This window comes from Camponotus floridanus, unplaced genomic scaffold (assembly GCF_003227725.1).
Source record: "Camponotus floridanus strain SB8 unplaced genomic scaffold, Cflo_v7.5 scaffold8, whole genome shotgun sequence".
NCBI lineage: Eukaryota > Metazoa > Arthropoda > Insecta > Hymenoptera > Formicidae > Camponotus > Camponotus floridanus.
This window is the reverse complement of record NW_020229849.1, coordinates 1769273-1796000: the sequence shown is the minus strand read 5'-3', so window position 1 is coordinate 1796000 and position 26728 is coordinate 1769273. Positions and strand designations below refer to the sequence as shown.

Sequence of the window (26728 nt, the reverse complement as noted above, 5' to 3'; positions counted from 1 at the left end):
CCGCTCATTAATTAAAAAAAAGAGAAGACATGAAATTTTAATAAAGATCTTTTTTATTTAAAAGCAGTAATGAATAAAGATAAACTTGAATAAAGATAAACTTGAATTCTAGAATACTCATCAAGAAATAGTAAAACAAAATTAGCGACCATCAGTCTATATTTATGTGACGTGTGGTTCATTAACTCAAAGAAAAGGATGTAAAATTTTAATAAACGATCTTTTTAATTTAAAAAAGAAATAATGAATAAAGATAAACCTGAATTCTCGAACACGCGTCAAGATATTCCATTTTGATAATTTTCGAGTCTGCGATATGTCCCTAATAGATACATCCATTTCTCGAACAGCGGCCAAGTTTTTCGCTATGTAAGCGGCATAACGGCACTGCAATAAAAAGCAGTTGCCGGTTAAACGGTGGTTTAAGAGAGAATATATTTTTGCTCGACCGGAATTGCAGTTGTTTTATATATATATAAGAGTTTCTCATAAAATTTAATATTATTCCTTTCTTTTGGCAGACAATGGAATATCCCAATGTAATATATAGCTTTATTTTTAACGATTTCATTCTATATGATTTTATTCTATACATGAAAATATTATCACATACAAAGTCTTTTTTGACATTTTAGATAAATATCTTAAATAGATATCAAGATTTTTTCAAATTTTTATTATTAAAATCAAAATGTTATTAAAATAAAAAATGTCTGTCAAATATAAAACTAATATTAAAAACGTAAGAATATTTATAAAAAAAATTAGAAAATATAGAAAAAAGTTATATGCATATACATACTTTCTTTTTTCTAGTCACGAAGTGCTATATTATTAAATGTAAAAATTATAGTTTTTACTACGGCTATTTTGAAAAGATTTATCGATTTTTATTTCGATGAAGCTGCGATTCTGAAGGACTTCACGCGAGTAAAAATTATCGATATCCGGTTGGAACGAGAACGAAACACAAGTGAGTCATCGTTATTATGCGAGCTAGGGACACGTAACAATTGTGATATGCACCGCTAAATGCTTAACGGGTCGTCTGTGATAAATTCAATTAGAGCATTTCTTCATTGGACAGCGAGCCTAGAATAAATGGGGTACCCAGATTAAACACGATTTGTCGGATGTGATTTAAGATTGCTCGCTTGCGTAGCGTATATAATACAACGATACAAACAAAAACGATTTACAATCTTGGTTTTGCCAATATATTCCCGGAAGGATTGATTTATAAATTGAGGTAAACACGATGTGCAAGATTATCCGCCGATACCGTCATGCTTAAGTTCTTCGCATATTGTTTTCGTATATATAACATGTTCGAGAGAGAAGACGGCCTTCTTATTGATATTTTTCTGTACTGCACGTAGGTGTTATGTGATAAATGCAGATAAATGCAAGTATGCCAAATGCAAGTGATAAATAAATAAATATGTATATTATGAACACCACATTGAGCGATGACAGGTAACGATGACTTTTAAGAAAATTTAAACTTTGCAAAATGTAAATTCAGTGCTTAATTTATGTATATAATAAATATATAAGTATATAATAAATATATAAATATATAGTAATATATTAAATGTAATCTTTTAATTACAACAAAAATTATTTCATTTCTTTATAAATTAAAACTTTATTAAACTTTATTTTTATTAATTTAATTTAATTTTTTTTTATAAAACTTTATTAAATTCTTTCTTTTGATAAGTTAGTAAATTTATCGATCTTAAAATAAAAATTTTTTTAAAAACTTCGAAAAAATTCTTGTATCTTTCAATAATATAATTAAAAAAAGTCTAACCATAAAACTAACTTAAAATTCGCGCATTCTAAAGCATGTACTCTTTTAATTTAATAATAAATATTAGTTAGTATAATTAATATATGATCATGTTTACAAAATTTTCATTTAAAATAAATTCATTCGAAATTTATCTGACGGTTACATTCATATTATATAAAATAATCAATCTATCATATAGTCTGTATGAGAAATATCGCACAAGGTCATTACATTTTTTCGCTGATGAACAAAGAGAATTAGTCACGATTAGATAAAATAAAACTCGACATGTATTCATTAACTTTTGCGATTAGTTAGAAAGATTTTATCAGTGTGAATAACGCTTTAAAACCATTAATAGCGCCCTTGAATCCTGAGAAATATGTAGGCAACGTCTGTCTTACATTATGGACAACTATGTCTATATCTACTGGCTTGGATCATGCTCTCTTTTTAATACGCTTTCTCGAAGGAAACGCTTAAAGAGCGTCGAGTATGTGCGCATATCTCTATATGGGAGTTGTTTACTCTTTCGCAAGTGGAAATTCATGTGAAAATATTTTGAAAAAGTTGACACTAACACTTTAATAAGTATATAAATAAAAGCTATATAAAAGAGAAAAAAAGAAAGAGAAACTAAAGTTTGTTATTCAATATGATTAAAAGATGCATATTATTTTATAATCAAACATAGAAGATAAAATCGATAAATAATAATTTATAAAAACACTTTAAAAATATAAATTTATATTAATAATTTATAAAAACACTTTAAAAATATATTTAAAAAAAAACACAAGCAGAAATTTCTACGAAAACATTATCGTAGACATTTGTGAAAATATGTATATTGACTGCGAAAAATATAGATTTTGATTTTGCGACGGCTCCAAAATTGGAAACGGATGGATCGGCAAAGCCGTTTCTCAGCATGGATACAAAGTGCTAATCAATCTGATTCGAAGTGCACCTTGGTCTTGCCATTTCGGGCGAAAAGGTCGATACGGGAGTAAAAGGCCCCCGTTCACCGTATCATAGCTCGGTGTAAAAACGCGAGGGCGTTGTGACGAGGGCCTTGTGGCAGCCCACACGCAGGAAAGTATTCGAAGATTCTACGGAAAGCGATTTTAAGCGAAGAAAGGCACTCGTCGTGCTGAGGTTGTCGAATGAAAAATACGAAATCATTGGCTTCGAATTATTACTCAAAGTAAAGAAATTTTTCTTCAACTTTATATATTTCTCGGACACACGAAGCATCCATTTTATTTTAATTTATAACAGAAACTAAAAATTAATATGAAATTTTTAATACTCCACAAAGATTAATGTTTCTTTAAAAAATTTGAAAAATCGTTGCAAAATTTTGAACTTTAATATTCATAATCATGTATAGCATATTACTATTTAAATCTGCAATATCTAGGATAGTATCTGAGCTGCAATAATCTTGCTTGAACGCTCGAGAGAGTAAAATGGCCCTTTCATTGTTCTCTTTCTATCTTTCTTCGATAACACCAGCATTTTTATTATATCTCCGCGCCGCGGAACGAAGTGACTTAGCTTCTTATCTGACACACGTCTTACGCCACCTGAGCAGGTAACCGTGATACGTCTAGATTAAATTTATTTTCACATTGCATTCTTTGCGATTTCTTTGCGTGACACATTTCCTTTTATTTTCCATTTACTTTCTAGATTTTAGCTTGCGCTAATTTTCTGTGCTCCGATCTAGTCACTTCTCGACAGATAAAAACATTTTTACGAGTATCCGGTGTACTAAATATCGCTATCAGTAGTAATATATTTTTAAATTATATTTTTTATGATATTTATGTTTCCTGCATGTTTCCATTTAAAGATATAACGTGCAATAAGAAGTATGCCTTTAATTTATAGGAAATTTATCAACAAACATTGCTTTTATTGTACATAAATATATAATTATTATTAATTTTTATATAATTAACTAATAAACGATTATATTTTTAGAGTAATAATATTTTGTGCTGTATATATATTAATCACTTAATTTTGTATTTTGTCGCAAAAATTTTTATGACTTTTTTATTTCCCACTTAAAAATGTCCTCAATCGAATTCTTTTATACCTATAAAAAATAATTACTTACGTATATATTATACATAATGTGTATTTAAAAAAAAATAATAATGATAACAAATTTCTCAATTCGGCTGTCAAATAATTAATGACGGTCATAAAAGTAATTGAAAGATTTTACAATTCCGTGTAGGAATCTTGTCGAAATTAATCTTACCACGCGCGAATCTGTCTGAATAAAAATTCTCTTGACTTGTGAGAACGCTTATTATTTTACATCACTTGTAAAATAACATTGAGACTCGATTCATTCTTGGCAACAATCTCGTCGCTTCTCTCTTTTTCTCTTTTATTCTTTTTAATAAAGAATTGCGAGTGAATTCGCGCGGCTGGAAATTCATCGGGCAATTAGAGGTGAACGAAGCGCAAAGCGGAACTTAATTGTGCGCATTCGTGGCGCTGGGACTCATTGAACAGCCAGCACATGTTGCCTGGAAACGGTTCGTCCTCACCGGTTATGGATAACCGGCCCTTCTACCTCGCGGTCGCGATCGTAAAATTGTAAGCCAGCACTTTGCAATATTCACAATCAGAACAGGAAACAGTCTTCTGTTCGATTATCTTCTTTTTTTCTTTAGTAAACGAGAAATTCTGGAATTCGATTACGCTCTCAATCATTCGATCGATGGCATCAGGCGATCGTTTAAAGATGTTAAGGATAACAGGAAAATTCCTGAGAAGACAGATCAAAAATGAAAAATGAGATTCCAAGACGAGAGATTTCCTGCAAATCTGCAAAGAGTGCATATTTTTTTTTCTTGCGGCTAAGAATATTGAAGAAGAAACTTTGTAATCGTCGGTGAATCCGGGATAAAAAAAAAAGTGAATGAAAGTCGAGCGTGGCTATTAGCGCTCATCTTGATCGCGCGATTTCTCGTGAATCATCACGCGATGATACTGGAAGTACGCGATAATAAACTAATTACGTCCTCAAGAAATTAATCGTCTCGAAAGTCGCGATAGTTATTATGGCATGATATGACAGAGCCTCTATTGTCCGATTGGCAGCTCTCGCCAATTGTTCGATATCGATATTGTCACGTTCGCACGATGATTTATAAATTACTCGACGAGGATGCGTCACAAGTGCACGCAAGCTGCACATCTCGTGCAATTGATCAAGATATATTGTTGTGCACCTTGATGTGCTCGAAACGGCGGAAACGTACACTGAGAAAAAAATCTGGTTGCATTAATTAGAATTCTAGTACATTCAACCAGTATATCTGTTTAAAAATGGACGAACCAGAATTCTTGTAGGAATTACCAGATGAATCTGATTAATTTCTTCCTGTTAAATTTACCAAATTTGCTGGTTAATAATACTAAACTCGCCAGCACCAAGTCTAAAATTTTTGCCATCTAATCTCAAAAGTCTGTTTAATATTCTGAATTTCAACAAGATTATTGGATAAATTCAATCCAGATTATTGAATAAATTATTTTAAATTCAGTTTGTTAGAAATTAAACTGATAAAGAGTGCACTGAGAAAAAAATCTGGTTGCATTAATTAGAATTTTGGTAGATTCAACCAATATATCTGTTTAAAAATGGACGAACCAGAATTCTTGTAGGAATTACCAGATGAATCTGATTAATTTCTTCCTGTTAAATTTACCAAATTTGCTGGTTAATAATACTAAACTCGCCAGCATCAAGTTATCTAAAATTTTTCCCATCTAATCTCAAAAGTCTATTTAATTTTCTGAATTCCAACAAGATTATTGGATAAATTCAATCCAGATTATTGAATAAATTATTTTAAATTCAGTTTGTTAGAAGTTAAACTGATAAACAGTGCACTGAGAAAAAAATCTGATTGCATTAATTAGAATTCTGGTAGATTCAACCAATATGTCTGTTGGAAAATGGAGGAACCAGAATTCTTGTAGGAATTGTCAGATGAATCTGATTAATTTCTTCCTGTTAAATTTACCAAATTTGCTGGTTAATAATACTAAACTCGCCAGCACCAAGTCTAAAATTTTTGCCATCTAATCTCAAAAGTCTGTTTAATATTCTGAATTCCAACAAGATTATTGACTAAATTCAATCCAGATTATTGAATAAATTATTTTAAATTTAGTTTGTTGGAAATTAAACTGATAAACAGTGATGCAAGAAGAGGATGCAGCTCAAACACACGCAATTAAAGAGCTAGCATCCTCTTTCTGGCATTACTGGTCGTAAGATAAAAAAAAATATACTTTTAATTTAATGTTAATACTAGTTTTTTATATACATTTCATGGCAAATATTGAATACGAGTTAAGTTAAGAGTGGCAAGCAAAGAAATTAATGTAACAAGAAATTTTATAGATTCAACCAGAAAATATTAACCAAATCCTTATAGTAAAATCTATTAAACGTTCTAGTTATAAAAAATCGAGTCTTATCATGATAACTAGAAATTCTTGTTTGATTTAACCAAAATGCCTTCAATCATACACGTCTTGTTGGTACAATCAAACGATTTTTCTCAGTGTATATACGAAGCATGGTACCCGATTGTCTGATCTTATGCCGTGACGTAAGAGTGAAAGCTTATGGGACACGCGTGATTAATAACTCGCGTCCGCGCGCGCGGCTCGAAAAATCGGAACCCCGAACGAAAAAAACGCATCCGATCGCAAGCCATCAAGCCGCAATGGTTCTTAATCGCCGTAAACACTGCCTGCCGCGCGATATAAATTATTTCGCGATAGCTGATCATTGATACGCGCGAGCAACGATTCGACTAATTTAGCGATTATTCACGCTGCAACGGAGAGTGCTGATATTTCGCTCTCTCGAGGTGGCTTTCATTGTCTTCTATGTATAATGGAAACATCATTACGTGCCGTTTATATGGAAATATCATGGATGGTTGTATCTGCCATTAATTTTATTATTTATAAAAATAAGTTATAAATACTATTCATTATTATTATCCTATTTATTCTCTTGATATATTTTTTGCACATCAAAATGTGCGAAGAGAAATTCATACGGGACATTCGACGAAGTCGAAAGAGCAACATGCGTGTATGTGTTGAAACTCGCAGCAGTAAAATCTCGCCCTGCAGGTCGAGAAACGATTAGGCGCGCACGGACGACTCGATTGTGCGAAGAAAATATCTTTTTTTTTCTTTCTCTTTATATCGCATGTTTTCGTATCATGGATCAGCGTTTATTCGGTGATGATTCAAGAACCGGTTTATCTTTCCATTGTCATTTTAAGAATACGTTATCTTTTAAATTTTTTTTTATTTTTTTAAGAAATAAATTGCTTGTAACATTCCTTTCTGGATGCTAATTTTGGCAGTGTTTTAAAAATTGTACTTTGTCAAATATAAATCTCTCACTCATAGTGGAATAGTTGGAAATCTTATTATTTTGCTGCGAAAATTTCCATATATGTGTACATAATTTTTATATTTCACGCTCTTTTGCATTTATATTATATATATATATATATATATATATAATATGTATAAAGTATATATATATATATATATATATATATATATATAATATGTATAAAGTATATATACAGGGTGTCAATTAAGTCCCGGGACGGCTGAATATTTTCTCATGTAAGGTATTTTTGAAAAAGGTCAAGGTCATTTCTGAAGTAATTTTCAACGAGGAATTCAACGGTGACCTTCAATTTGACCTTGAGCTTGACCTTCAAGGTTATTTGAAGGTCAAAGTGTTTTTTTTTAAATAGGAACCCCTATTTTTGATTGTATATTCTTATAGCTGACCTCGAGAGCTTTCCAAAACACTATAATAAAATATTTTTCCCTCAAGCATTTATCGAGTTATGATGCTTCAAATCATTTCTTAATTTTACATAAACCGTAAAATATCTTGTAAAATATTCACTTTTCGATTATTTTACCTTAATACTTTTATGTACAAAATAATGAGAGGAATCAATTGGCGTAAAGAAAACATATAGTTGTTTTTAAGAAAAAATATGTAATTTGCAATTAACAATTCCATATTTTTTTTTAAAAACAACTATATGTTTTCTTTACGCCAATTGATTCCTCTCATTATTTTGTACATAAAAGTATTAAGGTAAAATAATCGAAAAGTGAATATTTTACAAGATATTTTACGATTTATGTAAAATTAAGAAATGATTTGAAGCATCATAACTCGATAAATGCTTGAAGGAAAAATATTTTATTATAGTGTTTTGGAAAGCTCTCGAGGTCAGCTATAAGAATATACAATCAAAAATAGGGGTTCCTATTTAAAAAAAACACTTTGACCTTCAAATAACCTTGAAGGTCAAGCTCAAGGTCAAATTGAAGGTCACCGTTGAATTCCTCGTTGAAAATTACTTCAGAAATGACCTTGACCTTTTTCAAAAATACCTTACATGAGAAAATATTCAGCCGTCCCGGGACTTAATTGACACCCTGTATATATACTTTATACATATTATATATTTATATATATATATATATATATATATATATACACTTTATACATATAATTTTATATAAAAAACACCGAGCACCGAAGAGTCCTCTTTTTAAAACGGCCCTGCCGATGATCGGTGGTAGCTTCAACTTTCCATTTCTGGCGATCCGTGCCAGCATGCAATTTCATCGAATCTCTCGTAACTTTCAGCGAGATAAGAGGAAAACAATTTTATATACGAGGTAAACCATATCATACGGTTTCTCAGAGTGCATCTTCTTTCCTCTTAGGTTTATCCTCCTTTCCGATTTTCTCTCCGTCAGCGATTTTGTCGCCTGACTTTTCTCGGCGCGAACATAAACACGCGCTAAGTAACGTTCTCGCAGGATATTAGTCTTTTTTTATTCAACCAGACCCATTAAGGGATTGCTAAGGTCTCATTAAGCTGCGGACCACGGCCGAGAGCGGCGTCTTTAGCGCCGACGACATTCCCGAAGTTTTTGCAAGAATATCCGCGAATATCCGCCTCCGCCTGAATATTCCGAGTTTTATGCACGAGCTGCGTTTCTAACGCGCAGAACGCATGAAAAGAATCATTTTACGACACGCTCAAATGTTAAGACACTTGATTTGTTACTGAAGTCATATCGTGTCAATTTCTAGAAATTTATGAATTTTCTTTATTTAATTTCTAGGAATTTTTGCTAAACTTCGACTAATTCCTAGAAATTTGTTTTTTATCTTAATATTAAGGATGTTTTGTACGTATTTTCAAAATATTGAGAATTAATGAAAATTGTACAGAATGTCCTTACATATGTTCAGAATCTTCAGTACAATTTTTAAATCGATTTACTAAAGCGTTCACAAGTTATAAGGATTTTAATTTGCACCGAATTAACGTGTGTTCTTATGGGAAACATATAACCATGTCGATTCAAATGACAAAAACACATGGAAATAATATTCAGAATTTGTTGAAAATTTGCAAAAGTTTACATACAGAGGAAATATTTGGTCAAATAATATTATACAAGTACTAACTGGTTAAAAAGATATTAAATATAATTCAATCAAGTTAGCCATGTATCTGTCAGAGGCGAAATCAGAAGGCGAAATTCTCTGCCAAAAGTTAATCATTTCGATTAAGGATATTTGTACCTATTTTCAAAATATTGAGAATTAATGAAAATTGTACAGAATGTCCTTACATATGTTCAGAATCTTCAGTACAATTTTTAAATCGATTTACTAAAGCGTTCACAAGTTATAAGGATTTTAATTTGCACCGAATTAACGTGTGTTCTTATGGGAAACGTATAACCATGTCGATTCAAATGACAAAAACACATGGAAATAATATTCAGAATTTGTTGAAAATTTGCAAAAGTTTAGGTACGGAGAAAATATTTGGTCAAATAATATTATACAAGTACTAACTGATTAAAAAGATATTAAATATAATTCAATCAAGTTAGCCATGTATCTGTCACAAGGCGAAATTCTCTGCCAAAGGTTAAGCATTTCAATTAAGGATGTTTTGTATCTATTTTCAAAATATTGAGAATTTAATGAAAATTGTACAGAATGTCCTTACATATGTTCAGAATCTTCAGTACAATTTTTAAATCGATTCACTAAAGCGTTCACAAGTTATAAGGATTTTAATTTGCACCGAATTAACGTGTGTTCTTATGGGAAACGTATAACCATGTCGATTCAAATGACAAAAACACATGGAAATAATATTCAGAATTTGTTGAAAATTTGCAAAAGTTTAAATACAGAGGAAATATTTGGTCAAATAATATTATACAAGTACTAACTGGTTAAAAAGATATTAAATATAATTCAATCAAGTTAGCCATATATCTGTCACAAGGCGAAATTCTCTGTCAAAAGTTAATCATTTCGATTAACAAAATTTGGAATATTTCAGTAAAAACGCAATAAATATTAAAAAATACATCTTTGCACTGTAGCTGAGATCAAATATGTAATATTCCACACAATTTTTCATACTCAAAATACACCAAAAATGGATATATTCGTCAATATTAATTTGCAGCTACTTTTTGCTGGGATTGTACATACAAAACATCCTTAATCGCCGCAAACGAGAATCTAAATGGAAAGTTTCAAGAGAGATGTAATCCGGACAATTTCAAACTTGTAGAATTTCATGGTATAAAGAGAAAATTTTTGTTGTATCTTTTTTCTAGATTTTCGAATTTAGCTCTCCTTTCAAAGTGTGTCATTAATTTCCGCGCGAACGCTCGATTACATTTCGAAAGTGAAAGACGATGCTTCCGCTCTCGTTTTGCCGTCATAAAAAAAATGTATCGTCATTTATTTCCCATACTATCTGTCATCGTCGAACAAAAATATCCTTGTATGTATTTGTTCTAATGTCCTGCAAAACAAATTCGTCTAAATTAATATACACTCTTTGCGTGTGTCTTTACACAATTTATCACGTTATATTTATTTTAAAATTTCTCCCAAACTAATAAGAGCTTTTCTTAAATTAGCAAAGATTTTTTTCAACGACACGAGTTCTTTAAATCGCGAGATCTCAATATCCAAGCTTCATCGAGCAACTCACAAGGTTCACGAGGTCAAGCTTACGTACTTGACATCTCGTGGCTGTCTAAAGCACCGGATTAATGGGAAAATGGAGAATCATACCTGCCTCACCTCAGGGAGGACCGCAGGACCGTGAATAGAAGGCGAAGGAATCGGTGACGGCACGAAAGAGGACGAAAAGGGGGGGGGGACAACACGCGGAAAGGGGGGGAGGTGGAGAGAGGTACATCGGAGGAAGGGGACAGCTCGCGGATGGCAGGAAGCGAGGGGGATACCGGCGGGATAGGGGCGAGAGAGCGGGAGGAACACGCTCTCTCCTCTGGTGCACACTCTCGTGGTGACTCCGACCGGCAAAGTGCTCGCGTTCGTGAAAGTCCACAGACGACTTTCAGGGTCGTCTGCTCCGCGCGCTCGTCGTCGTCGTCGTCGTTTCTGTCCCGAAGCCGGCTGGCTTCTCGCCGAGAAGGAGCCACCTCGAGAAAAGAGGTGGCCGACGTTCTTCTCGCACTCCTACGAGTTTCGGCGAGACGTGAGGATCCGCGATCATCCTTCACTTCCTCCTCGAAGAAGCGCTAAAAAGGAAAAGAGAGAAAGATAGAAGATTAGAAAACGTTACGAGATAATCGTGAGACGGAAATTGTGTCTTTGCGTGACGAGACAGTAAGGATTCCGTTGAGCATCCAGTTACGATTACCATCCATATTGTGTTTATTCATCCTGATGTGACGCTCTGATTACAGTGACCCGAAAAAATATCGAATTGATCGTTGAGAGAAACCGCAAAAATCTGCAAATAAATCGCTTCCATTCGGATGAGAAAGCGGATTGCTTTTTAGACCTTCGAAGGATCTATGCAATTAATCGATACAGTTGATCATTTTGTTAGCCAGGAAAAAAATCAGTGATTCATTTTTAAACTTAAATCTATTAAAATGTATTTGTTGCGATAGAACATTTGTCCATTTTTTCCCGTTGAACAAAGCTTCCTGTCTGTGTATGAGATTTTTGGTGGAAAGATATACTTAAAAATTATGCAATATTTTAGATATTCTCTCAATTGATCTAGATGCTTTTCCAGTGTTAATTTCTTAAAAAGTCCCAGTGAAATTTAAGCAGTTTCAGTGCTCGTGTACTGACGACGATCGCGAGTTACAAATACATACGCACGGTGGATGACGGAGGATCGAGGATCGATCGAGATCGACGGTAGCCGTTGGGCTGGTTCGACATATGCGAATAATAATAGGTTGGTGCTCGTACACTTAACCATGCGTGTCTCAGCTCTTCTACGTTCCTCTTTTCAAGCCTGAAGATATCGCATGACGGGAGGAAGCAACGCTATCAAAAAGAAGAAGGAATTGAATTTTATATAAATTTTTTGCAACAAAGACAAACTATTCTTACGCAAAGTTTTATACACACTTTTATATACACTTTATTCGCTCACGTCGATTGTTGCGCATACATATATATATATATATATATATATATATATATATATTTACAAGCGATACATCGCGAGATACAAGAATTTTGGTCTTCAAAATTCCGTTCCTCGCAAAGATGACGTCCCGCCTGCGCGGTCCTTCGGCGATGAAGGACACGCCAAGGACTGCCTCGCTCGCCAAGGACCATTTCCATCAAAACGAACCGGAAGCGCACTTCGGCCGATCGCACAAGAATGACGGGCGCGGCAATCGTTATCACTTTGGCATGTCGAAACAGCACGATAGCAAGCCGGAGCGAAACGGACGCGAAGAGGTGGTAGACAGCAACGTCGACTTGTTGTACAAAAAGAGCAAGGAACACTTTGGATCCTGGAGCATCAAGGATGACACGAGAAGATCGAGGAGACAGGATCTCGAGGATACACAACTGACGAATGGAAAGTTTCGAAGAGACAGTTCGGAACCCGTGAGTGCGAAATTCTTGGATAAAACTCAAGATCGTTTGGAGTACCGGGACGAAGGGTATGTAGGATCCTTGCCAAGGGAGAATCGACAGAGAGGCGAATCCGAACGAGCGCTGAACGGCTCTCATAGATCGAGAAGGAAAGAATACCGGGAGGAAAGTGTAGAGTCGAAGAATCGAGAGAAGACGAGCAGGATTAGCAGAAACAACGATAGCAATAATGACACCACGCAGCCCGTCGACGAGAGGGATATCCTGCTTAAGGAGATCGAGAGTTTAGCCACTGATGGCAGCCAATCGCCAGATCGTAGGATCCAGGCGATGATCGAGCGATTGAAATCGCGAGAGGAGAACAAATTACGGTCCCGAAGAGAGCAGAGATCCGAAGTAAGTCCTGACAAGGAAGCGTACGATAGAGCCAAAAGCGGCAACAGGAATGATCTGCGATCGCCGATCATCGATCATTCGCTCGATAATCGGTCCAACGATCGAAATAGGAAGCTGAAGGATGATCGCGAAGACGAACGCAGATCGAGCGAGTATAAGCTACACGGAAAGTCCGATCGAGAGGAGGATTCGGGCCGACGCGATCGATCGACTGATCGAAGATCGAAGAGCACCGAGGGGCAGAACGAAGATCGCGAGCCTCGAGGAGACGACACTTTTCGAAAAAGAAGTGATACTTATAACACCGACAAAAATTATCGTAGGAAATTGAAAGAAGACGAGGAGGCCCGATCGAGAGACAGTTCGAAGAGGAGGAGTTACACTTACGAGGGTTCGCCGGAGGATTTTGATGTAAGAATACAGAAATACGATCGAGCTCTCCTTGAGCCAAGAAGGGACCTGGACAGAAGTTCCCCCAGACGAAATTCGCCCAGGGAATCGCATCTAATTAGGAAGGAATCTTTAAAAGAATTCGATCGGGAACCGGTAGTTAAGAAGAATTCTTTTAAAACGGAATCCAGGAGGGCGATCAGCAAGGAATGCGGCGAGTCTAGCTTAATTAGAAAGACATCGTTCAAGGATCAGGATAACGATATATACAAGAATCATGTTTCGCATAATCAACATGACACTTCTGTCAGATATTTCGGCAAGGATCAAGAAGATTTATCTCACAAAAATTCCTTTAAGGACAAAAATATGGATACAAGTAAGAAAGATATCTACAAAGTACAGGAGCTTGACAAGACTTTTTTAAAAAATCAGCACGATAATACAGAGAGAAAAATCTCTCCCAAAGAACACATAAGCGGTGTCAGTAGGATTATCCTGAGGAACTTTGACGATGACTCGAACAGGAACAACTCGTTTAAAAATACAAGCGAGGATTCTGAGAGGAAAAACGTATATAAGGAAAAGAGCGTCGAGTTTGGCAAGATTTCTTATAAAGATCGAGAATGCGAGAATGACTCAGAGAGGAAGAAACACAGTTTCAAGGATGACGCTGGGAAACTTGAGCAAGCATCTTATCACGGTTACGAGAATAATATCGATAGGAAAACCGCAAATGATCGTTATATCGAGTTCGGCAAGGTATCCTTCCAAACGCAAGACGATAAGTTACGCGCTTCGAATTCTTGTTCTAAGGACGAAGATAATGAAGCGGTCGTTCGAACGAATTCCTTCAAGGAACGCGACGCTTCCTCGAAGAGACGCGCGTCCTTAAAAAATAAAAGTCGCGAGGCGCTCGAGAGAAAATCGGACAGATATTCGAAACCGTTGACACCGGCAAAAAAGGACGATCCGGAGGAAGGCAAGGAATTAAAACATTTTTCTCCCAAATCCTGGCACGAGAGCAACCGGATGTTTTCCGCCAGATATCTACGAAATCACAGTAAGCTACGGAGCACCCCAGAAGGACGGCTCGACGCCGACATCTCGCCCGAGCGAGGATTTTCGAATTTGCAGAATATGAGGGCCAACGCGATCGAGGCATCCGTAAACGATCCCGAGGAGGATTGTCTCGAGATTCGCGACAAAATCGATTCGGGCGACGACGGATCCCATCAAGTTTCCTCGTCTCGCGACCGTAATGGCACCACGATTATCAGGATCCGATCGTCGGAGGATCCTGGCGAGGCAGTGGAAAGGGTTCGCCGTCGGCGTCGTCCCGTCCAGGAGGTATGCGTGGCGAGACGTAGAAGATACGATGACGAGGACAGCGACGAGGACGAAGAGGAGGAGAATCGTTGGCGAAGGAGCCGAAGGGACGGCGGAATCTTACCGGGGAGAGATGACGGCGACGCTAGCAGCACAACACCCTCGAGAACGATCTGGAATTATCGTGAAGGGGTATGGCACTTTCATGAGTCAGTTGCGTTCGATCGGTCCTTTATGGTTCAAAGGCGCGAGGCAATTTTCATAAATCGCTGGAGGAGATGAGAAAGAGAGAGAGAAAGAGAAAGAGAAAGATAGATGACAGTGGTTGAATTGAAAACGACGCAAACAGCATTTATTGTAGAGGATAATTCCTGTGAAAGTAACAGAATTCGGATCTCTTATGCTTTCAAACTTCGCCTCAGGAACAATCGAAGCGATAGTCAAGGCGATTTGCCGTCCATTTTCCGTCGTTCTTGATATTCCATTCGAGCGAATTTAAGTTTGTGTGAAGATATAAATTGTGTCGCGTGTGTGGTCGCTACGAGAGTCATAATTCTCGATTTGCCTCTATCTTATACGAGAAATGCATCAATGATTAATCGGTTAAGGATGTTTACCTATTTTCAAAATATTGAGAATTTAATGAAAATTGTACAGAATGTCCTTACATATGTTTAGAATCTTCGGTACAATTTTTAAATCGATTCACTAAAGCGTTCACAAGTTATAAGGATTTTAATTTGCACCGAATTAATCTGTGTTCTTATGGGAAACGTATAACCACGTCGAGTCAAATGACAAAAACACATGGAAATAATATTCAGAATTTGTTTAAAATTTTAGATACAGAGGAAATATTTGATTAAATAATATTATACAAGTACTAACTGGTTAAAAAGATATTAAATATAATTCAATGAAATTAGCCATGTATCTGTTACAAGGCGAAATTCTCTGCTAAAAGTTAATCATTTCGATTAAGAATGTTTTGTATCTATTCTCAAAATATTGAGAATTTAATAAAAATTGTACAGAATGTCCTTACATATGTTTAGAATCTTCGGTACAATTTTTAAATCGATTCACTAAAGCGTTCACAAGTTGTAAGGATTTTAATTTGCACCGAATTAATCTGTGTTCTTATGGGAAACGTACAACCACGTCGATTCAAATGACAAAAACGCATGGAAATAATATTCAGAATTTGCTTAAAATTTGCAAAAGTTTAGATACATAGGAAATTTTTGGTGAAATAATATTATACAAGTACTAACTGGTTAAAAAGATATTAAATATAATTCAATCAAGTTAGCCACGTATCTGTCACAAGGCGAAATTCTCTGCTAAAAGTTAATCATTTCGATTAACAAAATTCGGAATATTTCAGTAAAAACGCAATAAATATTAAAAAATACATCTTTGCACTGTAGCTAAGATCAAATTGTAATATTTCACACAATTTCTCATACTCAAAATACATCAAAAGTGGATATATTCGTCAATATTGATTTTCAGCTACTTTTTGCTGGGATTGTACACACATACAAAACATCCTTAAAGAATGACATGAATGTTTGAAACGTATAACGAAAAATATCAAAATTATGAAATTACAATTAATAATTACAATTAATTTTTTTATAATTTACAACCGAGAAATAAAATATAGATATATTTTGATATACACATAAAAGTATTGGAAACGGAATAGGCAATCAGTTTTAATAAAATCTTATATATTTAGTATGATTTCATATTTAAGAGATGTGAGAATACAGGATAGATTCAAAAATATTGAGGTAATAATCATTATCTTAAATATAATTAATCATTATTTTAAATAAATAGAGTATGAAAAAATTACTTAATATTACATATATTAGTCTTAATAGCTAATAAGCATAATTATGATAGCATTTAATATTGGTTTGATATTATATATAAAACTTTAAGCGTGCAAGTGTTAGAGTAAAAAAGAAAAAAAGGCATTTGTTTATAAACTATATATTATGATTTAAAATTATAATCTCCCCATTTAAAAAAAATATAGATAGAGTATTTCAATTATTTTGTTATTTTACTTATTTTAGTTATTTTGATTGTTACAGAAATAAGCGTAAAATTCAGTAGTTATTTTGATGATCATTGAAACTAGTAGCGATCTTTTCGAGGAGAAAATATTCAGTTGTTTGTGCAATATCATTTAAGCAATAAAACACCCATTGAACTGATTTGATTGCAGTGTTGCGTGTCGCATTCCGTTCGCTTATTTATCGACGAGATTTTTCGCGAGGATCAATATTGTTACCTCTCGATCGAGTACGAGCGATCCAGTCGCCATGGAAGCTTTGCGTAATATTGCACGGCCTCGTACACTAAAATTGCAATTTGCCTGGAATCTGACGATGGCCGTTTTACGGTCGAGAGAACGCGATACCTTAAAATTAAGTGGCTTTGATTGGAGATGATAAGTTTCGTAATTTGCGTGAATATAAACGCAACAGCAAATTGTATACAGCAGAATTTTATTAAAATTCTCCTAAATCAGATCTCTTCAATTTTATTCTCCAACCCTAGCAACGCGATATGACTTCACATTGCACTTTTCTGTATAACGTAAAATTATTTAAGAAATATATAATTTATAAATTCTATAATTATAATATAAAATACAATATATTATATTAATGTTATTTTATATTTTATTTTTCGTTTATATTTTAATTTTTATCTGTTTCTGCAGGCGTTATCAATTCGCTTTTATTTTATTTTTTATTAACTTTTACATTAACGTCATTTTAAGATTGATTTTTATTTGTTTTGTAAATTGTAAACATGTGTCATGTGTCATGATTTGTAAGCAATGATCTTCTTCCAAGATTACACAAGATAGATTGAATAGAATAGACTGAATGCAACTTTATTGCTGTTCGAATGGCGTTCAAGTTTCTTAACAAACTTCGTAATCATTTTGGACTCATCCAGAACAAGCAATTTATAATCTTCATTTATCATCCACGCCTATTTACGTCCACGGAGAGCACAAATTATGCTTCACCGCGGTTCAATCCGATTAAGTGAAAGCTAAATACCGGTAGCCCAACCACCACTGTTGCTAATCTTTTAAATGGCAGTGACGTAATAACTCGTTAGGACTTTAATCGTAAAATTTCATAAAAATTCTCGCATTATACTATTATTGCATTATCAAGTAAATATATCTGTAATTTGACAAAAATAAAAATCAATTATTATCGAGGATATAATTTGCAAAGGACATAAATCAAAATCATTAAGATTTGAAGAGTAAGGAACAAGTTTTTCTCATATTGTGACTGATGATAAAGAAAATTAAGAATTTATTATTTATTCAAAATTCCTATATTTTTTCCTAATATTTATTTTTGCATTCTTTCTTTCTGTCTCTCTCTTTTTCTCTCTATAGAAAAGAAGAATTAAATATTTCATAAATAATTGACAGAGATATATTAAAATTCAGCTATAATTGAGGAAGTAGCCGATTCGATTATGTAATTCGATTTCGTTTCGAAGAAAATCGAACGAATTTCCAAACGGGCAGTACTTATCAATTTGTCATCGGGCTTGCCGCGTGCACAGGTTTTCAACGGACTTTCGCAATCGCCTTGTCTATTGGCTAACGCGTCATGCAAATGTCAGCGAACCGCCTACGAGCTGAATGGCCAGTATCGCGCGTAGGACACGTCGTTATGGATAACATCTCTCCTTAAACGAATCTCCGCGTTAAAAACGCGGTCTTTGTCCGCGGGATAATCGAGTGATTGGATCGTTAATAGGGAAAACATAATTGTTTTGCGATCCGTTCTAATTAATCTAAAAAGTGTCATGAATTTATGAATTTATAGATATTAATAATTTATTGAAAATATATATATTTGCGGAGAAGAAATATATAACTGTTTTAGCTGCATATATTCTTGAGTTTTAAATTTAAAATCTTCCGGATATTAAATTAATTAATATTAAATCTAAGTAGGATGTATTATTTTTAGAACATAGCAAAAATTAGTTTCACACATCTCTTTTTTATATTTATCTTTTTTTATATTCTGTTAAAGACGAAGATTAATACAATCATTTGATCGGTGTAAAATTTCAAATGCTAAATGCGAACATGCCGGCGTCTTAACGGCGGTTGCGATCCATTAAAATAGTGATCAAACGAAAACTATAGCTACAGTTGAATCAAACCAGAATCGCCAAACTGCATTCTCGCTATAAATCTGCATCATTCATCTCCGACCGTAAATGATTAGAATAATTTCTCATGACATCTGCGGTACGTTAATTCTAACAAATATCTTCTTGAGCAACACTTGTAATCAAAAGTATCATTTCATCATTTCAAAAGTTGCCTTTGCGCATAAATTGGATGAAAGAATCTTTTAATGCGCAGAAAAATAATTAATCAGAATTAAACATGAAACATAAAATAAAGTTATAATTTTCGAAATTTTCAACATATAATTATATTAATTAGAATAGTTCGAAATAGTTTCAATCACTGTTCATATATCGCTTGCATTTCAAAGTGATTTGAATAAAGCAATCTTCAAACTAACATACTTGACATCGAAGTCTTTCTTGTATAAACTCGAAGTAATTAAGTATTCGTTTTTTTATCTTTATATTGTCGCGCGTTTTGCGATCCGCCTTGACATCGCGAGGAAAAGAGACCCTTCACCGCGAGGTGAGTCAGGGGGAAAAATATGTTAATTAAACATCGAAGCTTATGCGCGCAGCTGCGGACATCGTTATTTGGGATTGCTATATATAGGCAGATCTAGAGACAGATTGGCGGTGATCGGCACATTTTTCAACGCGCGTCTATTCGATATTTGGCGATGATGCCGGCAACGAGGGGACCATGTGGGCGGACCGACCATATATGTCGGCCGAAAGGTTCTTGAACGCATCCAACGCGCCTCGAGCTTTCTTCCTATTTAGCGCGGCAACTTCCTTTTCTCCTCTCCGCGTGTGGATAAACCGGTGACTGTGGACCGAGAGACTGGGATCGTTCGTAGACCCAGCTGGCGCGAACAGTATTCAGACACATGGCGGTTCTTTTAATAGTAGTGATCTACAGTCTTGTGGATCGATCTTTCTTTGATCAATCCACAGTTGTATATACTTCAGAAAAATTGTTTCTCATAGAGACTTTGGAGTTTTTTATTTTAAATTTATAATTTAAATTTTAAATTATATTTAAATATTATATTTAAATATTAAATATATTTAAATTATATTTAATTATATTTAAATTTTAAATTATAAATTTAAAATAAAAAAACCCTAAAGTCTCTGTGAGAAACAATTTCTCCGAGAAATATGTACAACTGTGGATTGATTAAAGAAAGATCGACTACTAGATCATTACTGTAGATCACTATGGGATATACTGGGAAAATCAAATTTAATTAATATCTTTTACAAATAAATAATAATTATGCGAGAAACATTGATTTATAATAATGGCATATATGATACATGTAAATATCTTTACAAATCTTTTATAATTAATTTAATATTTTTTCTTTAAAGAAATCAAAATTCGTATAAAAATCTAATTATTGCTTTATGACATAATATCGATATCGATATTCTATTTGCTCATTTATTTGAGAGAAAGAAAGAAAAAAAGGGAAGAAGAATTTCTTCTTTTTTATATGTATAAAGTATATGTATTCTGTATATATTTCAGTGATTTATTTAATAATTATAATTTTAAGCATGTAAAAATTGTTCGACTTGTCTTTCGTCGCTTTCACTTTGAAAATATTTACGATTACATATTGTAACAATTTTTCGCTGATAGTTTCATTCTATATGCGCAAATTGTATTTTCTATAAATTAATACATATTAATACAAAGTGCTCATAATACATTTATGAGTATTTTATACAAAGTTTAAATGACTTGGTGAAGTGTATTCTTTTCCAAAAAACTTATGGCTCCGCGTCAACTTGATTTCCGGTGATCACCGACATAAGCCGGAGAAATAAACACGCCATCAAAAATACATGAAACGCTTTTTAAAAAATGCAACCGGTCATTAACGCGTAGCAAAGTGTCCATTTATATTGCGTGGATAATCTCGGTTCTTCCAGAGCAGAGAAATTGATGTATTATTGTTTCCTGAAGGAAGATAGTAATACGAGATAATAGCTATACTAGAAGCAATTGAATGGTAGACAAGAGAGAGGACGGAAGTAAGGAGCTCGATGATTTAATGTGATACCTATTTGCTCATCAATTTATCTAATGTAAAAATAAATGTGCTTAGCTTTTCCTTCCATAATTTACAGTCTAAGCAACATTTTATGTTTGACGTTTTTCCAGATATATCCGGATGTATTGCAGCCTCAATATATAAAAGAGAGAAAAACTATCTATTTTTTTTTAATATTCTTCAAGTCTTTTTCTCTTTAAACTTACTTTATTCCTAAGGAAGAGCCATTTTCTGTAAATTAATGATAAAATTCTAAAGACCTTAAACTATCAAAATTAGTAAATAAAATGAAAAGAGAGGAAGAACATTTTTTTTTATTTGATTATATCAATAAAGAGAATTATATAACACATATATACATATATATGCTTATGTATATATATCATATATTGAGATTTTCTATAAATATTACTTTTGAACACATATTCGATTAGTTTATTCAATTACAGCTAATGTGTGTCAGATTCGTCGACATATGGACAGGGCGATTATTATGGACTATTATTAGCGTGTGCTCATTAGCGGTTTATCGTTTACGAACGAGATAAATATCGCGATGTGTCGTGACATAACAAGGCTCGCGCAATTAAAAATTTTTCCCAATTACACGTGGCTCATCGTTTCATCGGGACCTTGTCCCCGTTCGCACATAAATATGTACGAAACGACAATGTACTTATTCATTGTTCCTCTTTGCCACGAGGAAGAAAGACTCACGAATTACATTACTGAAGTGTTAATATCTCGCTTTTGACACTCAATATTTGCCGTACCAATATTTTTCTTCGCAATTAGATATTAGCATGATTGCTTTAGCTCTTAATAATTTGAAAAACAATGAGAGAGAGAGAAATATACACTCTAAACAGTCCTGAAAGATTTTTTTCTTTTTTTCCTCCATGTTTTAAGTGTATTATTGAAATAATTGATTAATTGATTGTACCTTGATTTATACTGAAAATAATTTTCACAATATTCATTATTATTATTTTTGATATTTTTATCATTGGTCTTCATGAAAGAGACTAACTCCATTTTTGCGCACGTTTATTTTTATCTAGTTGATGTAATCTGCCTCCTGTAAATTAAAAATGTTAAGGTAACACTAAATTATTCTGTTAAATTATTCTGTTTGGGTGATCGAACTTGGCAACTACATATTTCTCGACTCGCTTAATCGATGAAAGTTAAATTTAAAGATAAAAGAAATGATATAAGAGAATCATAAAGGATTATTCGAATTAAATGTATTATTTTATTATTAGGTTTATTTATAATTTATTACTTGTAAATTATAATGTACTAACATTTACTTGCTTTTTTCAGGGCGTTCTCATCACAGATGTAGAAGAAGGCCAGCCTTGTTTACAATGCGGAGAAATATGTCCCGGATTTTCACCACACATTTGGAGGTAAGTTTTTTTTTAATAAAATAAAAATAGAACAAAGATAAGGCAAAAGGTAGGAATTAATGATATAATTTAGTGCATTGCTGAAAAATTTATTTATAAACTATTTGTCGTGTTTTCGCACATAAACGTAAAAATTAATTCGACCTGTATTACTTCAACGTCAAAATATGCAATCATCAAAATTATTGTTTCAAATGGAAATAAGGCTTCAACGATAAGGCATTCCGACGTTATCATAAGAGTATATAATTTCGTTATCCACTGGAACAGTAGATGGAAACAAAGTTGAAAATTGGCGAGGATCGGATCGTGAAATCGGTTTGAAATCGTGCTGAAACTGTTAGGCCTCGGAGACTGTATCTATTATCTCGGCAGCGTAACTCAGCAGCGGTAAAATTACCGCTCGGTAATTACCCTCCGTGACTTACGAACCAGCAATGCGGTAATAGCGAATTAATTGCCCGGGGTTTCAGAGGACGGAGGCGAGGCCGCCTTCCAGCATCTCTTTGCTGGAAGGAGAAAGGCGGGTCCGTGTCGCGTCGCGTAGTGCATTTATGGCATGGAGTTGGATTCACAGTTATATTCTGCCTAAGGAGATAGCATGGGGATCTTGCGCCAAGACGATTGTGATTGAGAAATAATTGGGAAAAATAATTATACATCTTTTATCCCGTACATAATTTTAATCTAAGAGTTGAATGTCAAAAATTTAATTTTTATGTTGTAACAAAAGGCGTTTTTCAGCAAGCGACACAGAGGACACAGTGTAACACAGTGAATCATTTCATCTTCGTTTACATTCGGCAACAAGGATGAAGTGATACACTGTGTTCTCTGTGTCCATCTGATATCTGAAAAAATTCTAGAATTAATTTTTAAATTTTTAAATTAATATATATCAAGAAATATTAAATATACCTTGTTATGATTTAAAAATTATGGACATTCTAACGTAACCACTTTTCAATTTCTTTAGAATTTCTCTGGAAAATAAACAATTTAATATTAAGATTATAATCATTTTATCATGCGTGTTAAGTGCATTTAAATACTGCAAAAATTATTACATATATTATATTCAAAATTCAACCCGAAATTGTATCAATATTTATTCCTTCGCAGAAAGTACGAACGAGAGGAAAACAAGTCCGATTAATACAATTGAATGAACATTGAAACATATAAATTCATGCTATATAAATTCTATTTTATGACTAAAGAAAGAACTATAAAAAACTTTTTTTTAGTACATTAATACTTACTATTCTCTTTGACAAAGTAAAATTCTAAGAATTTATAATCAGAATTGTTTATTACGCAAATTAATGTCACTCGAAGTGGAAAAAGAACGAATATACGCGTTCAGAGAATATAAAATCAATGACGAATCGTTGCCGCTGTATCCTCGACACGTCGCTTCCAATGTTTGTTGGAAATTAGTCTCGTTATGTAGAAAAAGAAACAACAGCCCCGAATATAAGTGAGAAACATGAGGGCGATTATCTCCGGAGTCGTAATATGACGGGATGTGCGTTGTAAAAATAAATCGTTGACATTTACGGGCGTCGTACTCTTTCGGAGTCCATCTTCCTTCGCGTTTCGGCCTCGAATGATTAATATAACTGTCGATCATCGTTAACTTGAGCAATCGTTGCATGAATCTCTGGCACGATTATTTTTTCAATAAAATTAATGCGATATAAATTGTATATTATTGAAGATTATATTATTATATAAATATAGGATAAATGCATATGAATAATTAAAAAATATCGATATACAAACTTTAACTTGTTATATATATATATATATATATATATATATATATATATATATTTATTTTTTAAATATCAAAGTTTAAATTTTTTGAATTTTTTATTACTTTGATATTATATAAAAGTTAAAATTTATTAGAAATGAAGTATGTTATATGATATATTCTACTGCGTTTTACTGTATATTACAAATATAAAACAAAAAAGGGAAACATGCAATTATTATCAACAATTTTTTTTTATTTTTTTTTTAGTTTTGTTGTTTCATTATCGTATATTAGGGGTATATAAATCATTAGGGAATATAATGATACATAAATGATTCATCCTTGTTGCGTTCTAAAACAAATAACAGAAAATTTTATAATCAGTAATAAAGTTATGTATTGAAAGTTATATAAGTTATGTATTATGAATTTTTTTTATGTATCTTGGGCATTTATTATATGGGTCTAAAATTAGGAGTGTTCTCTTTAACAATCTATTTTCAACGGAAAATTTGATGAATTTACAATGGCTGTATCGATTCGAAATAAAGCTCTTACAGATCTAGTATAGTACTGTTTTGGTTCTGGTTCTGTGAATTTTGAGTATCGATAATCGGCGCCTCGTGTCGAATGTAACCATGACCTGGTATTTATAGATTTATGGCATATCAAGCTCGATCAAATGCAAATGCGGCAGTTAATTCTACGTCTCTGTCAAGACTAACTTAAAATGTGTTCTCTGCGCGAGCGTATTTTATGCGTTGTAAGAAAAGTCTTTATTAAGACTAGATATTTTCAAAAGAATTGAATATATTAAAATAAGTATGATGTATAATGATAAGAATAATCAAGTTCTATCACAAGAAAAATTTGGAGGTGATTCACAAACTTTCATTCAGTAACTTTCAAGCTTGGATAAAAGAAATTTTTAATAGCTTTATTTTTTCATTCGTATACGCTTATTTGACATATTGTATTTTTTTTTAAACGCGTAGCGAAACTTTAAACATATCTTTCGCGTATCTATCTCTATTTTCGCTTTTCGCATCGCGTCAAAGGAACTTGAAGCCTAAAATTCTCGGCTGGGTTTATTTCGAACTCTTTGCGTGCGATTGTCGGACGCAGGCAACAGGCAACTGACAGCGACCCGCGGAGCCAGGCAATGATGATGTGTTTCCTTTGAAAATTCGTAAATAATCATTTCTCAAAGTGATACCCGCATTTACATCACTTATTTACGCGTATCTAAATTTACTCTCGATTCCGATGAATTACGCGGGCGATGATCTCGGAACTATCTTGCGTCACTAATAAAAAGATGGTGAATGTTTCCAGAAATGAGAAATCAGAGTGCTTTTTCCATTTATGAGCCGCAAAATGCGTATATTACTGGAACGTTTATTAACATGCGTGCTTAAAGGCATGTGTTACGCATCTCGTCTTACTTGCCTCGAAAATATGCGCAAATATATACTTTTCCCTGTTTGAGCATCGCAAGAGCGAAATCAAATATTAGCAATCTTCGCAGATTTACCACTCATGCACGCACATACGCATATATATTGAGACGAAAGAGAATGATATTTCATTAAAAAAAATCGCCTTATGTGTCACACTATAAATTATAAATTACGTATTTATAAAATATATATTTTGCTTCGGTATACAAAATTTCTTGCACAAGATATCGAAGAATCAGTATGTCTGTTGGAAAATGGACGAAACAGAATTCTTGTAGGAATTACCAGTTTTTTTTTCAGTGCACTGTTTATCAGTTTAATTTCTAACAAACTGAATTTAAAATAATTTATTCAATAATCTGGATTGAATTTATCCAATAATCTTGTTGGGAATTCAGAATATTAAACAGACTTTTGAGATTAGATGGAAAAAATTTTAGACGACTTGGTGCTGACGAGTTTAGTATTATTAATAAGAAAATTTGGTAAATTTAACAGGAAGAAATTAATCAGATTCATCTGGTAATTCCTACAAGAATTCTGATTCGTTCATTTTCCAACAGACATACTGATTGAATCTACCAGAATTCTAATTAATGCAACCAGATTTTTTCTCAGTGCACTGTTTATCAGTTTAATTTCTAACAAACTGAATTTAAAATAATTTATTCAATAATCTGGATTGAATTTATTCAATAATCTTGTTGAGAATTCAGAATATTAAACAGACTTTTGAGATTAGATGGAAAAAATTTTAGACGACTTGGTGCTGGCGAGTTTAGTATTATTAATCAGAAAATTTGGTAAATTTAACAGGAAGAAATTAATCAGATTCATCTGGTAATTCCTACAAGAATTCTGGTTGGTCCATTTTCCAACAGACATACTG

General features: G+C 33.4%; 1 protein-coding gene across 2 annotated transcripts in view; it reads left to right on the top strand.

The window, feature by feature from the left end:
* LOC105258193 (four and a half LIM domains protein 2) overlaps window positions 1-26728 on the top strand; it is a 126059-nt gene that overhangs the window by 21025 nt on the left and 78306 nt on the right. The window contains exons 1-2 of one of the 2 annotated variants that reach the window (XM_011269306.3): window positions 12468-15128; window positions 22532-22617. In XM_011269306.3, coding sequence (XP_011267608.1) covers window positions 12483-15128; window positions 22532-22617 — 2732 coding nt within the window. In that variant the 5' untranslated portion in view covers window positions 12468-12482. Of the gene's footprint in view, window positions 1-12467; window positions 15129-22531; window positions 22618-26728 lie in introns of those variants that run through there. The other variant, XM_020029665.2, reaches the window with a different exon arrangement.